The 14,121-nt window shown below is 40.4% G+C and overlaps 1 protein-coding gene across 8 annotated transcripts in view; it reads right to left on the bottom strand.

The window, feature by feature from the left end:
• Positions 1-14,121, bottom strand: part of KIF13A (kinesin family member 13A) — a 233,525-nt gene that overhangs the window by 9,787 nt on the left and 209,617 nt on the right. For 4 of the 8 annotated variants that reach the window (XM_054557251.2, XM_024248566.3, XM_054557254.2 and 1 more), the window contains 9 exons: positions 11,763-11,887; positions 11,312-11,488; positions 10,485-10,577; positions 9,847-9,999; positions 8,183-8,260; positions 5,925-5,972; positions 4,375-4,480; positions 2,807-2,958; positions 2,015-2,119 (listed from right to left, as the gene is read on the bottom strand). In XM_054557251.2, coding sequence (XP_054413226.1) covers positions 2,015-2,119; positions 2,807-2,958; positions 4,375-4,480; positions 5,925-5,972; positions 8,183-8,260; positions 9,847-9,999; positions 10,485-10,577; positions 11,312-11,488; positions 11,763-11,887 — 1,037 coding nt within the window. The remainder of the gene's footprint in view (positions 1-2,014; positions 2,120-2,806; positions 2,959-4,374; positions 4,481-5,924; positions 5,973-8,182; positions 8,261-9,846; positions 10,000-10,484; positions 10,578-11,311; positions 11,489-11,762; positions 11,888-14,121) is intronic. The other 4 variants (XM_024248570.3, XM_054557252.2, XM_024248569.3 and 1 more) reach the window with 1 other exon arrangement.

Raw genomic sequence — 14,121 nt, forward strand, 5'->3', positions numbered from 1 at the left:
GATTAGTCTGAACTGAGACACTCTGATTGTTCAAGAGTGGAAGAGAAAAGATCGTGAATTAGTCACAAAGGAAGAAAACAGTTTGTACCCATTTATAAGAGAAAAAACAAAATTAAAGTTTCCCAAAGAGAAACAAGAACCTCAGGTCAAACAAATAATGCACTTAATCTCTACCAAAACACCTTGAAAAACTCCTGTCTGGAATGAATTAAAGAGCCCAATTGCCTCTTAGGTGCAGAGTGCTCAGCAAGCCGGTTTCCTATGGAGAGTAGAGACAGCTTTTTCAAGTAAGACTCCAGCAAGAACAATAACACCATCAAATCCTTCTTACTGTACTCCATGGCGCATTCAGTCATAGAGTCTAACTGCTGCTTGAGACTTCCTGGGTCAAAAGAATCTGGTTCTATCCTTCCCTCTGCTAGCTGAAAGCCCCGAGATGGGTTTTATTTTAAAATATTAAAGGGAAAGTGAAGAAAACATGAGCCTAGCTCTGTGAACTGTGAAACTATCTGCTGAACACCCCAGAAGGGTCATCCAGCAGTCTCTTGATGGTGTTGTACCAAAATGTATTGTTGCAATAGGTTTAAATTGAGTGGCTGTGCACCACAGTGATAAAAGTGTCATGCCAATAAACAGATCCAATCACACACACAGCCAGAGAATTGGCAGGGGAACAAACTAGTCATTTGGCCTTTTTAGCCCACACTGCAGCCCTTATTAATTGAGCAGGGGGTGGTCAGGTAAGTGAGAGAACAGCTCAGTAAGATTTGGAGAGATGAAGGAGAACCTATTAATGTGCGGATTCTTCTCCATCAGGAACTAGGACAGGGCTTTGGGATAGAGGGACAGGGAGAAACCAAAGGCAGAGGAGGAGAAGAGAGATGAAGAAATGGAAGGAAAATGCTGCTTTTCTTCTTTCTTCACATTAGGAATGAGAAGGTTGTTTCTGAAGATCCACCCGCACCCCAAGCATGCAGATGGGTGGCCAACTGCATATCCGGATTAAGCTGCAGTTAGTTAGTTCTCACACAGTGTGCGTTAGGAACTGTTAAAGGATCTCACACTAATGAGGGAATTGGGAATGGGTCTGACATGGTGTCACTGGGAAATGAGACTCCCTACACTCTTCCCAATAGAGACGATGAGATGCGACATAAACATCAAGCAGTCTCCTGTCTCCCTGAGCTGGTTTTACTTTTTCAAAGCCTAGGAAGCCACAGGAGACTGAAAGCTGAGACAAAAAATTAGAGAATTCTTTTCAGGCTTGAGAATAAACAGTTTTGTTTTTTTTTGTAAATTGAGGTATAATTTATAACCTAAGGTGCCTGGTATGCAGTGTTTTTAAAACTATATCTCAAATTAATAACTTTAAAACCAAGTGCTAAGGAATGAGGTTTTGTGGGTAGAGTTTCAACCTACCTGTGGCAAAATATATATAAGCCATCCTGAATGCAAGGCTGGCACCAAGGTATTGGAATATATTTTGCCAGCTAATTAACAAAGGCTACCCTAGACAGTGAGATGATGAAGGGTGATTATGATAGACTGTAGTGCAGCTCTAACTACAGAATTATCTTGGCAATAGCATCAGGCAACATAAAAAGCTTCCTTATATCCACAGCTAAATGCATTAAATGCATGATTACTTACTCCAAGTAAGTGCAATTCCTCTAGGTAGATTAACTTCAGAATCTGGGCAATATGTATAGGCACATTAGAAAGATTTCGGTATTAAAAAGGTCTCTTTGTTGCACTTTTTATAAAGGCCAGAAGCAATAAAAGTGCCTTTCTCCCTTTTTCTAAGCAAACTTAAGCAAAAAATAAATAAATAAGATAAAATTGTAGGTCATGGCCACATCCATGCAAAATATCATTACCAATGGTCACATTTTTATTTTCTTTAAGACAAAGACCCAATACATGTCTTAATTTCTTCTAGCATTTGGATGATTGTCTGTGAAAGGGCCTTAAACCCACCACCAGGCAATATGACAGAAATGGTTCCGGAACTTACAATCTTCTTCTCACGTTTGCTATTGTGTTCTACTGGCATGTTGCTGCCATTGCTTCCTGAGGGTACAATGCAGCCAGGGTTATGTGCCTGAGGTGGAGGCATGCTCTGCAAAGGTTAAGACACACAGATGCATCACACACAAAGACGACAACGGCCAAAATACATATTAAGTACAGGCAAGTTAGAAAAGCAATGCTAACACTCTTATTACATGTAAGTAATGCAGCAGCCAATTCTGCAGGCCAGAGTTAAACTACTGGAGAAATATGACAGAAATAAACAGATTCGGTGGCAAAAAGCATAATTAGTCTTATTTAAAAAACAGCCTTTTGACCAGGTACAACGGCTCATGCCTGTAATCCCAGTGCCTTGGGAGGCTGGGGCAAAAGAATCACTTGAGGCCAGGAGTTTGAGACCAGCCTGGGCAACATAGCAAGACCCTATCTCTATAAAAAACAAAATTAGAAATCCCCAAAAGGACAAAAAAGAAAAATAATTTTAAAAAAGGCCTTTAATCTTTTCAAAACACCTAGAAAACATCTTTCTCACTTGAAACAAAAAAATACTTCGAAAAGCCATAAACACAAAGAAATAAAACCACAGCAGCAACAACAAACAAGAGCTTCTACCATGACTCTGCATGCTTGAGAAAGAGGAATTAGAGAACGGGATCCATGGAGTGATGACCGTACATGTCCACATGCAGCACTCAGCTTGTTAATGCACACTGCTGCTTCACAGGCGACACAACTCTGCTCTATTCTGCATAGTACAGACAAGTCAAGCATTTACCTCCTGGCTTAGAAGAGGCCTTGCTTCCAGGGCTATCCTTTTCTTATGCTCCTCTTTTACAGGCATTAGGGGCTTGAAAAACTTTGGCGGCTGAGGAGAGAATGCTTTAAAAGGGCTGACGGTTAAGGCATGAGGAGTCTCTGACGTACAACCTGGGGAAGATGAGAAGTTATGAGGTTACAGATGCTGAACACTTTAAGCAAAACATAGGAACTGAGACAATGACCCAGCCATGGGAATATCTGGGAGAACAATGAAATTCATAGGCTAATATTTGGCTAAGCATTAAAACAGATGTACGCCCACTCTGTGCAACATAGGGACACCAGTCTGTGAAAAAAAAATAAACAGATAGCCAGGCATGGTGGTGTGCACTTGTTGGACTTGCTACTCAGGAGGCTGAGGCGAGAAGATCGTTTGAGCCCCAGGGGTTGAGGCTGCAGTGAGTTATAATGGTGCCACTGCACTCCAGCCTTGGCAAGAGAGACAGAGGGAGACCCTGTCTAAAAACAAAACAAAACAAAAAAACCCCACAAACAACAAACAACAAACAAAAATACCCCAAAAAACCATGGAACAGATGTAGGCAAGAATAGACATAAATCTGTGATGTCACAAAGAGTTACTAAAGTACTAGTGGGTATGAACAAAGTGAGATAGCAAATTTCTACACTCTTTTCAAGATCCAGCTTAAGCGCCACTAACCAGACCAATTTCAGCTCACGCTGATTTTCCATTTCTCTGAATTCTCACAGCCCTTATTATCTGCATGTTCATTTTGGCACCTTATCATTTAACATCTCATTTTCTGTGTATCTTATTTCCATAGTTATAAGATAGAAAGTAGAGGCTCAATAAATATTCAATGAATTAATACTGTGTAAATTTTCTTGCGAGTCTCTTTTTTTCCCCCTCAGGCCACCCTGCTCTATATGACTAAGGGAGGACAATTCTTCCTTGCTAGTATCATTTCTTACCTTTTTGGCCTCTTTCCTCCCTTTCCAATTTGCTGTATAATGGCGAATATACCTTATATTTTACCTACTAATACAAGGTATAAGGTAACAGAACCGATATATATGGCCAAAGAATACTGTTCCCATTAAGGCATTGGTAGACTACACAATTTAGGTAATAATGTTACCATGAATCAAACTCATTTTGGGTATCGTTTTTGAAAACTGCTTTATGAATCAAAGTCATGTTCTTTTAAAAATTCCTTTGAGTACACAAACATGACAGAGCTGCATATTCTGGTAGAAAACAATAGGATTTGTATGTGTCTCAAAACTGGACTTCAAAGTCAGGAAATGATGAAAAATGATTTGGAACTTCTAAAGTAATATACAAAAACTCTATGATTATTTGGGTGATATGTTGGATACAAAACAAAAATAAATCAAATAAGTGAATGTGATATGTTCCATTCAATAAGACAGTTTTGAATCATCTAGTTAACTAGAATATCAGCTTCATATCTTATTATATGTCACTAATGAAAGACATTTTTTCATGCTTTTTCTAAGTAATTACAAAGAAATATCACTGCAAAATAATCTCACCACTACCTTCTTTATTCCTTCGAGGAGAATCCCTGGGTAAAGTTCCATAACATGCTACATCTTGGTAACTGGAGCTGTAGTCAGACATGTCCAACTGGTTCTCTGGCCAACCCTACAAAGTAAAAATATGGGTTAACTGTAATTGAATCACTCTAAAATGAGAAATAAAGCCCAGGTTGGAGTTTCTTCTGTTTTTTTTTAATGGCAGTAAATGCCCTTCTTTATTTTTATTATGAAATATTTCAAATACAGAAAGGGCTGAATATCGTAAAAAATACTGTCATATCCAAGGTATACCCAGAGTGAATACATGTTAATATTTTATTATATTTGCTCAAGTTTAATAAAATCATTACAAATGTAGTGTAATCTTTTGGTCCCATTCATCTTCTTTCCTCCCCAGAGGTAGCTACTTTGAGCAATGTGGCATATATCCAGAGTGACTTGATAATTTAATGACAAAACTGAAACACTCTCAAAGGAAAACTGTTCCATTAGTAATTCTGCCTGGGTAGAAGGCACAGCTGAGACTGTCCAAGGCAAATTTGGCAGTGTGGTTACTCTACCTATATTTGAGATTTAGAAGTTTCAAAGAGGCATAAAGTATTGGTATACAAAACAGAGAAAATGCTGGCATATCATACGAGCTTACTTAATCTTATTTCAACTTCTCAGGAGTTGATTGCCTCTGAGGACTAAATTTTAAACTTCTTAAGGACATAAATCTGTGCTTATACCTTTTGGATCATCTAGTCTCTAGCACAGTAACTCATATATAATATGTATTCAAGAAATATTTGTTGAATAAGATAATGTTGCAATCTGTCCTTAATTTTAAATCCCCTGTTTTACCCATTGAAATAATTTTGATTATGCTATGGTGGATGTAACACCTTCTCCAATCATTTAGAGTTAAACCCATAAACACACAGATATCTATTCAATTATGTGTGGTACTGTCCTGGTATGGAACCTATCATGGTAAGTAACAATGTAATACTGAAAGTGCATAGCAATTGTCCGGGCATGGTGGCTCATGCCTGTAATCCCAACACTTTGGGAGGCCGAGGTGGGTCGATCACCTGAGGTCAGAAGTTCGAGACCAGCCTGGCCAACATGGCGAAACTTCGTCTCTACTAAAAATACAAAATTAGCCAGGTGTAGTGGCAAACGACTATAATCCCAGCTACTAGGGAGGCTGAGGCAGGACAATCGCTTGAACCTGGGAGGCGGAGGTTTCAGTAAGCCAAAATCGTGCCACTGCACTCCAGCCTGGGTAACAAGAGTGAAACTCTGTCTCAAAAAAAAAAAAAAAAAAAAAAAAAAGGTGCAAAGCAATATCACATCAAGTATTTGAACCTGGAAATGGAATTGTGGAGAGTTATTTGCTTACAATTAAGATGGGAAGCCCAGAGATTTTTCTTTTTCTTCTTTTTTTTTTTTTTAAACTGACAGGATCAACCAGGTAAGGCCCAGAGATTTTAAAAACAGCAAGATCCCACAACTTTCCAGACCGAGATTCTGCTAAAAACCTAGCCATGCCCATAGGTGCATACCTTATCATCTTCATCAAAGCCACAAAGGTCCGGTCGGCTGGAAGAGACCTATAAGAGAAGAATGGTTTTAGCAATGTGGTTTATATTTTTAATATAAGGGTTTTTTTTTTTTATATAAAGAAACAGAATGTCACAGTTGAAGCCTGCAGTCTTCATTCTTCTCCTGTTTCTTCCCTCTCCAGGAGTAGTGACTACTCTCAATTTGGGGTTTATTATTCCCACACAAGTTTTATATAATTGTATTATACTCATAACCAATAGTTAACATTATTTTGCATATTTTATACTTCACATAAGTGGTATCTTACTATATATGGTCTTATTCAATAGTCTAGTCAAGTATTGTTATGTGTACTATTTTTAGTATCATTTAGTTCTAAATACAACCTGTATATTTATGAGAATCTCTAGAGTATATATCTAAGGGATGAAATCTCTGGGTTGTACATGAGTATATTTTGACTGCTTTTCCATACAGGTTTTAGAATCAGCTTATCAAATCTTACAAAAAATTCTGTTGAGAATGATCAGCTTAAGGACATGCCAATTTTTTGATAGTGTGAATTCTCATCAGTGAGCACAGTCATAGTCATTATTTTAGTATAGTCCTTCTTTTTGGTGATAGCTGTATTCAGGTTTTCTATTTCTTCTTGATTCAGTTTTTACAGGACATATCCATTTTATTTAAGCTTTTACATTTGTTGGCATAACATCAGGTTATGAGGTCTTGCTATGTTGCCCAGGCTGGTCTCAAATTCCTGGCCTCAAGCAATCCTCTCGCCTTGGCTTCCCAAGGACTTTACTTGATCAGATTGAGGTTGAAAAAAAGATTTTTTTTTTTATTACTTCATAAGCAGTTTTTCTTTACTTTTTTTTTTGACACAGAGTTTCACTCTTGTTGCCCAGGCTGGAGTGCAGTAGCGTAATCTCAGCTCACCACAACCTCCACCTCCCAGGTTCAAGCGATTCTCCTGCCTCAACCACCTGAGTAGCTGGGAGTACAGGCACCTGCCACCATGCCCAGCTAATTTTGTATTTTTAGTAGAGACCAGGTTTCTCCATGTTGGTCAGGCTGGTCTCGAACTCCCGACCTCAAGTGATCTGCCCACCTCAGCCTCCCAAAGTGCTGGATTACAAGCGTGAGCAACCGCGCCAGATCTTCTTTACTTTTTAAGCTAGATGTTTACCTAATTCTTTTTTACTCTACTTTTTAATATAAGAGCTATAAATTTCCTAATAGTAGCCCTCACTCTCTCATTTTTTCTACTGTCTAGTATTCTGCTTTATACAGAATTATAGGGAATTTAGGGCTAATAATTTCTAAATACCACTTTAACTGCATCGCACAAACACTGATCTATGTATCATTTTTATTCTCATTTAGTTCTAAATACATCCTAACTTCCATCATAATTTCTTCTTTGAGAGATGAGTTCATGAAAAGCTTTTTTCAATTTACAACTATATGAGTCTCTCATGTCTATTTCTAATAAACGCATTCTGGTCAGAAGAAGTAATCTGTGTGATAATAATTACTGGGATTTGCTCTGTAGCCCACTGTAGGAGAATTTTTGTAAGTGGCCACCATGTTTTAAATAATTTTCTGGCAATTCTGGAGAACAGGAAGGCAAATAAGCCTGTGTTTTTCCTTGGAAAGACCTTACTTCTACTCAGCTGCTTTTGGGAAGTGGCTGCTTAGAAGTGCTCCATGCACTAATCTGTCCTATCCCTCTGTGACAGCGTCCCCCCTGCTAGGATCAGTTTCTGTCAATTGGATTTTCTAGATGAACTGGTTGAGAAAAATAATGAAAATGGTCAAAGGAACAACTAGGGACTCCAAGAGTGCCTACATGCAGTGGCTGACTCCTTATCACACTGATGGTGGCAGACTCAGATCCACCAGGGCAGCTAGAATGGGCACAAAAACTGACCCTGGAGCAGCCAGCATCCAGGGACTCGGGTGCAAGTATTCATAGCTGACTCCACCATCTGTAACCAACTAAACTCAATTTATATCTTAAGGAACTTCTTTCAAGGAGATAACTTGCTGAACAGGAATTCGTAAGATTGAACAAATGGCTCAGTCTTAGACAACTGTGCTGCCTGGTATGCATCTCTGGTACAGAGAAGCAGGCTACACTTTGGGATGCCCACACCAGTGCCATAAGCTCTACTGCCACTGTGTGAACCCCACCTTCCTCCACCCTAGAGCCTGAGACATGTCACATAGGAGCAGATCCTTGGCAGGATGCACTTACATTATGAACATTTGGTGTACTGAGGCTCCTCCGAATGTGCCGGGCTTTGGTGGAAAGTGCTTCTTTGACCGTGACGGCCTGTAAACATAATAATTTGAAAATAATACTTTTTTTTTTTTCCCCCAGAGACAGAGTCTCACTCTGTTGCCCAGGCTGGAGTGTAGTCATGCGATCTCTGCTCACTGCAACCTCTGCCTCCCGGGTTCAAGCAATTCTCCTGCCTTAGCCTCCCGAGTAGCTGGGACTACAGGCGCACACCACCACACTCGGCTAATTTTTTTTTGTATTTTAGTAGAGACGGGGTTTCACCGTGTTGCCCAGGTTGGTCTCGAACTCCTGAGCTCAGGCAATCTGCCCACGTCGGCCTCCCAAAGTGTTAGGATTACAGGCGTGAGCCACCGCACCCGGCCATTACTTTATTTTTTATTCTAATTATAAAAGTAACATATGTTTATTTATAGATTTAAATATAGACGACATCAGTTCTACATACACACACATTTATAAAACTGAAATATTATTTTACCCACTTATTATTTGCTTAGCAATTTATCAAAAATATTTTTTTAAGATAAATAAAACTGTGGGATGTGGTGGTTCATGTCTATAATCCCAGCACTTTGGGAGGCTGAGGCAGGTGGATCACAGGAGTTCGAGACCAGCTGGCCAACATGGTAAAACCCTGTCTCTACTAAAAAATACAAAAATCAGCTGGGCGTGGTGGTTGGTGCCTGTGGTTCCAGCTATCTGGGAGGCTGAGGCACTACAATTGCTTGAACCTGGGAGGTAGAGGTTGCAGTGAGCTGAGATTGTGCCACTGCACTCCAGCTTGAGCGACAGAGCAAGACTCTGTCTCAAAAATAAATAAACAAATAAATAAATAAAACCAGGAAAACAGCAGAATGGAAGACATTTATGTTGTGAAATTTTTATACAGGTGGACAGAGAAAATGTAGAAGAGGTACTTCTAACTATATATCTCATTTGCAAAATGACAATGAAGTGCGATGCTGTTTGTATTTTACTCATGCAGCAATTCAGGTGGGATTTCCACTAAGGGAAGATTTTTCTGACAGATGCCAATTACATTCCTCCTACTAATCAACACCTCCCCCAATAATGTCAACTACTGCTCCTATGAAATGACATATCTTATCTTATAGTTGCATTACTTAGTGGATTATTTTCACTTGAATGACCTGTTGTCACCTCAAAAGTTAACTCAGGTCGAAAAATTAGGGAGATAGTAAGTCTGTGGTTAAGCATATGCGCTTTGGAGTCAAGCTATTTGGCTTTACATCTGACTTTGTACCACTTCCTAGCTGTGTAACCACGGGTGAGTTAGCTAACTTCTGTCAGCCTCAATTTTCTCATTTGAAAATGGGGATTTCAACAGTACTTACCTCAGGGGGTTATCTTGAAGATTAAATGAAATAATATATCTAAATTACTCAGGCTCAGTGCTTGGCAAGTAGGGAGAATTCAAAAAAGTTAGTCATTATTTTTATTTTGGTTACTATTTTGCCAAAGTCCTTTCAATAGAGATGGCTCAAGTGCTCCTTCTCTGATAGATTTAGTGAGGTGTTTGGTAAGTAAATTCATATCTGTCCATTGGGGGTGAAGGCTGGTGATTTCATCCTCGGTCCAGATATTCAGTTACTTGCCTGCCGGAGCCGTTCAAGACTCAGAATGTTTTCCACCTGCAGCACGCCTCGAGTGTACTTCTCAATGTACGTCTCCCCATCTGACGTGCCTTCGTTTTCACTCCTTGCTGCCAGGAGAGCCAGCGTTTCCCGGTCCTCTATCTCCTCAGTTGCCTAAAAGGACAGGAAGGAAGTGACAATACTTTGATGTTAACAATGTTTTCATCCAAAGTGTGGTGAGAAAACGTTTTAGAAGTCTGGAGAATGAACACATTTCTCCATTATTTAGATATTGATATTTTTTAAAGTAGCATATATATATATATATATATATATATATATTTTTTTTTTTTTTTGAGACAGAGTTTCGCTCTTGTTGCCCAGGCTGGAGTGCAATGACGCGATCTCGGCTCACTGCAACCTCTGCCTCCCGGGTTCAAGCGATTCTCCTGCCTCAGCCTTCCTGAGTAGCTGGGATTACAGGCATGCGCCACCACGCCCGGCTAATTTTGTATGTTTAGTAGAGACAGGGTTTCTCTATGTTGGTCAGGCTGGTCTTGAACTCCTGATCTCAGGTGATCCACCTGCCTCAGCCTCTCAAAGTGCTGGGATTACAGGCACGAGCCACTGCACCCGGCCTAAAGTAGCGTATATTTTACCTTTGGTATATTGGATACTATTTCATAGGTTACACCACAGGAATAAAATATATTTTTCAGGGATATTCTCCTCTTCAAACTCTGCGTGAAACTCTAGAAGAAAAAAAAAAGCTGGATTAAGCTATGTGACAAATGTAAGTTATTTTGTATTTTACAAATTGTAAAAGCATTACAAGTTATTATGTTTTTGACATGCATAATACTCAGCATAACAGAAAAAACTGAAGCTAAGAATCCCTGTCTCCAATCCCAAGGGATACTAATGTCGAGCTGTTAGTTGGGAATTTGACTACAGAATCTGCAGCATGTTCAGGAGTTCTGTGGTTGCTTCTCTCTCCCATCTGCTGCCTTCCTGTGGTCTCTCCGGGGCTTAATCAGTCTTTCCCGAGATGGCTGGAACAACACTGGAGAGGATCAGTTTCACTGACAGCACCTCTCAGATGGGATCCGTCAAAGCAGTAGGATAGGGATTTGTTTGGAGTCTGCCTTTTGTCCTGGTTTTGTCATTCACCTGCTTGGACCTGGCACTTAATCTCTCAGCCTCAGTTTTTCTACTTTTCAAACAGTGAAATATCACAGCTCCACTGCCTGGTAGGATTACACCTCTCCAGTCAGTCAAGGTGAAAATGCCCTTACTGGATGACATTGACCTCTGCTATCCTAATGCCCACTACCTTGGATAAATGAGAATCAGACTATAACTTGGCAAGGATGGTCATGTTTTGCACATCCCCTACATTAGCACCAAAAAACACGGCTTTGTGATAGAGAGAGGGAAAAAACTTTGAGCTCAGAGCCAGAATGGCAGAATCAGGCCCCATTATTACCTGTTTGTTGTAAATATTGGCTGCAATCCGTTTTCGTAATACTAACTCCATAGCAGCAGGGTGGCTGAGTTGAACTGTGGTTTTCACGATTAGGTAAATCCTTTCATTCTGCGGTGTGACCCTATTCAAGTGAACAGAATCATGCACTGAGGAATCCCAAGAGGCTGTAGCTGAAACCTAGGAGTTGGGGAATGATGAGGAGATGGAAACAAGACACAAGTCAGATGTAGCAGTTTTACAGGACATACAAGAGAAAGAAAATAAATTCAACTCACTGTAATCAAATAGATTTCTTTCCTCACCTTTTTTAGACAGCAACACAAATGTTCTATTTTTTAAAGTCCCCGGTCTTTTTCCCCAAAGCAAACCATAGCAGTTTAGTGGGAAAGCAGGCCCACAAGGCTTGTGTGCTAATCTGAAGCCTTTTAAGAGAAACTTGGGGGTTAATTACCTCATCATCACTGTGCTTTATGATGGGTAGGTAGAAAAACTGGCTGCCATGCTCCTTGGGCAGGATGGAGTTCACACCGGATGCATGGGGGCCAACAAGCTGCTCATTGGCACTGAGGTCATCCGCTAACCACATCAGGAGCACAGAAAAAAACAGGAGGGGGGAAAGTCAGTTTTTAAGCAAACACCAAAAATTTAAATATATGCTTTTTACAGTTGACGTTTACACATAACATGTTTTTATTTTTTCTTTCATTCCTTATCCTGCAGTTGAAATAGAGACTCCAAGACTCACAACAGCTTTTTTTCTTTTTTAAAAAATCATGTTTAATAGAGATGATGTCTTACTATGTTGTCCAGTCTGGTCTTGAACTCCTAGGCTCAATGAATCTTCCTGCCTTGGCTTCCCAACTTGCTGGGATTACTGGGGTGAGGCACTGTACTTGGCTTTTTTTTTTTTTTTTTTTGAGACAAGGTCTTGCTCTGTTGCTGATGCTTTGAGTGCATGGCTTGATCATAGCTCACTGCAGCCTTGAACTTCTGGGCTCAAGAGATCCTCCCGCCTCAGCCTCCTGAGTAGCTAGTACTACAGGTACACACCACTATGCCTGGCTAATTTGTAAAATTTTTTGTAGAGATGAGTCCAGCTTTGTTGCCCAGGCTGGTCTCCAACTCCTGGACTCAAGCAGTCCTCCTGCATTGGCCTCCAAAAGCCCTGGGATTACAGGCATGTGCTCATCGTGCCCCACAGCTTTTATTCTTTTTTGTTTTTATTGAGATGGAGTCTCGCTCTGTAGCCCAGGCTGGAGTGCAGTGGTGTGATCTTGGCTCACTGCAACCTCTGCCTCCCAAGTCCAAGCGATTTTCCTGCCTCAGCCTCCCGAGCAGCTGGGATTACAGGTGTGCACCACCATGCCCAGGTAGTTTTTGTATTTTTAGTACAGACAGGGTTTCACCGCGTTGGCCAGGATGGTCTCAATCTCTTGACCTCGTGATCCACTCGCCTCGGCCTCCCAAAGTGCTGGGATTACAGGCGTGAGCCAACGCACCCGGCTGCTTTTATTGTTTAAAAATACAATAGGAGCCAAAAAGTTGCCTTGTGAGTCTCCTATAAGATGGAATGAATATATTCTATTGTTGTCCTAGGTACAAATATATTCATTAAACACACCTTGGAGGCTGAGCGTGGTGGCTCACGCCTGTAATACCAGAACTTTGGGAGGCCGAGCTGGGTGGATCACGAGGTCAGGAGTGCAAGACAAGCCTGGCCAAGATGGTGAAACCCCGTCTCTATTAAAAATACAAAAATTGGCCAGGCATGGTTGTGGGTGCCTGTAATCTCAGCTACTTGGGAGGCTGAGGTAGAAAATTGCTTGAACCCGGGAGGCGGAGTTTACAGTGAGCTGAGATCATGCCACTGTACTCCAGCCTGGGTGACAGAATGAGACTCTGTCTCAAACAAAACAAAACAAAACAAAACAAATCTTAGAATTTTGCTGCTTTCTGAGGTCAATTCCTCCTGTTAACTGTTAGGTTTGTTGTCCTACTTAATAACTTACTATAAATTAGAGATTTTAGCAGTGAAATTATCAATTTAGAATCAAAGTTCTGAGCACTTGGGAGAAATATGAAGATTATCTTCTTCCAACATCCTATCCAATATGGGGTTTGCCCCTCACAAATCTCTGTAAATGGCCAACTAGTCTTTGTTTATATACCTCCCATGACAGGGAACTCACTATCTTATGAGGCATACATTCAATATTTAGGTTTTTTTAAAAAAAAAAAATTCTTCACATAAAGAGCCAAAGCCACCCTCCCTGTATCTTCCATCCATTATTTTGGGATTCCTTCTAGAACAGAGGTTTTCAGGCTGTGTTTTGAGGAGCCCTAGGGCCCTGCCAAAGGATCTACCAGGATCCTTCCCACTGCAAACTCAGCAACTCTGCTGTTTTCTACACATGGGGTTCGAGTTAATATTTCATTTAGAAAAGGATTGTTCTGCTAAAGCACATTGGAAACCATTGTTCTAGACTTGCCCAGGTTCCATCTAATTGCAATACGAAGGAGAACCCTTAAGGCAGGGTTACAGTGTGATCATTTCTGCCATCAAAACTATTTGAGGAGAGTTAAAGGCAGTAGTCAGAAATGCAGATTCATAGGCCCTTGCCAAGCCTAAAGACTCAGAATCCCTAGGGGTGATTACTTTCCAGGGTAGTTTCTATGTCCACTGTTTCAGAGCAACTGCACTAATGCTCTTGCATGCAGTTCTTAATCACCCTATGTGCTCTTTTTTTGATTATCCACATATCATGCTTATATACATTTAATGAGAACAAAAATGTCACCTCATTTGGCAC

The sequence above is a fragment of the Pongo abelii genome, chromosome 5 (assembly GCF_028885655.2).
Source record: "Pongo abelii isolate AG06213 chromosome 5, NHGRI_mPonAbe1-v2.0_pri, whole genome shotgun sequence".
NCBI lineage: Eukaryota > Metazoa > Chordata > Mammalia > Primates > Hominidae > Pongo > Pongo abelii.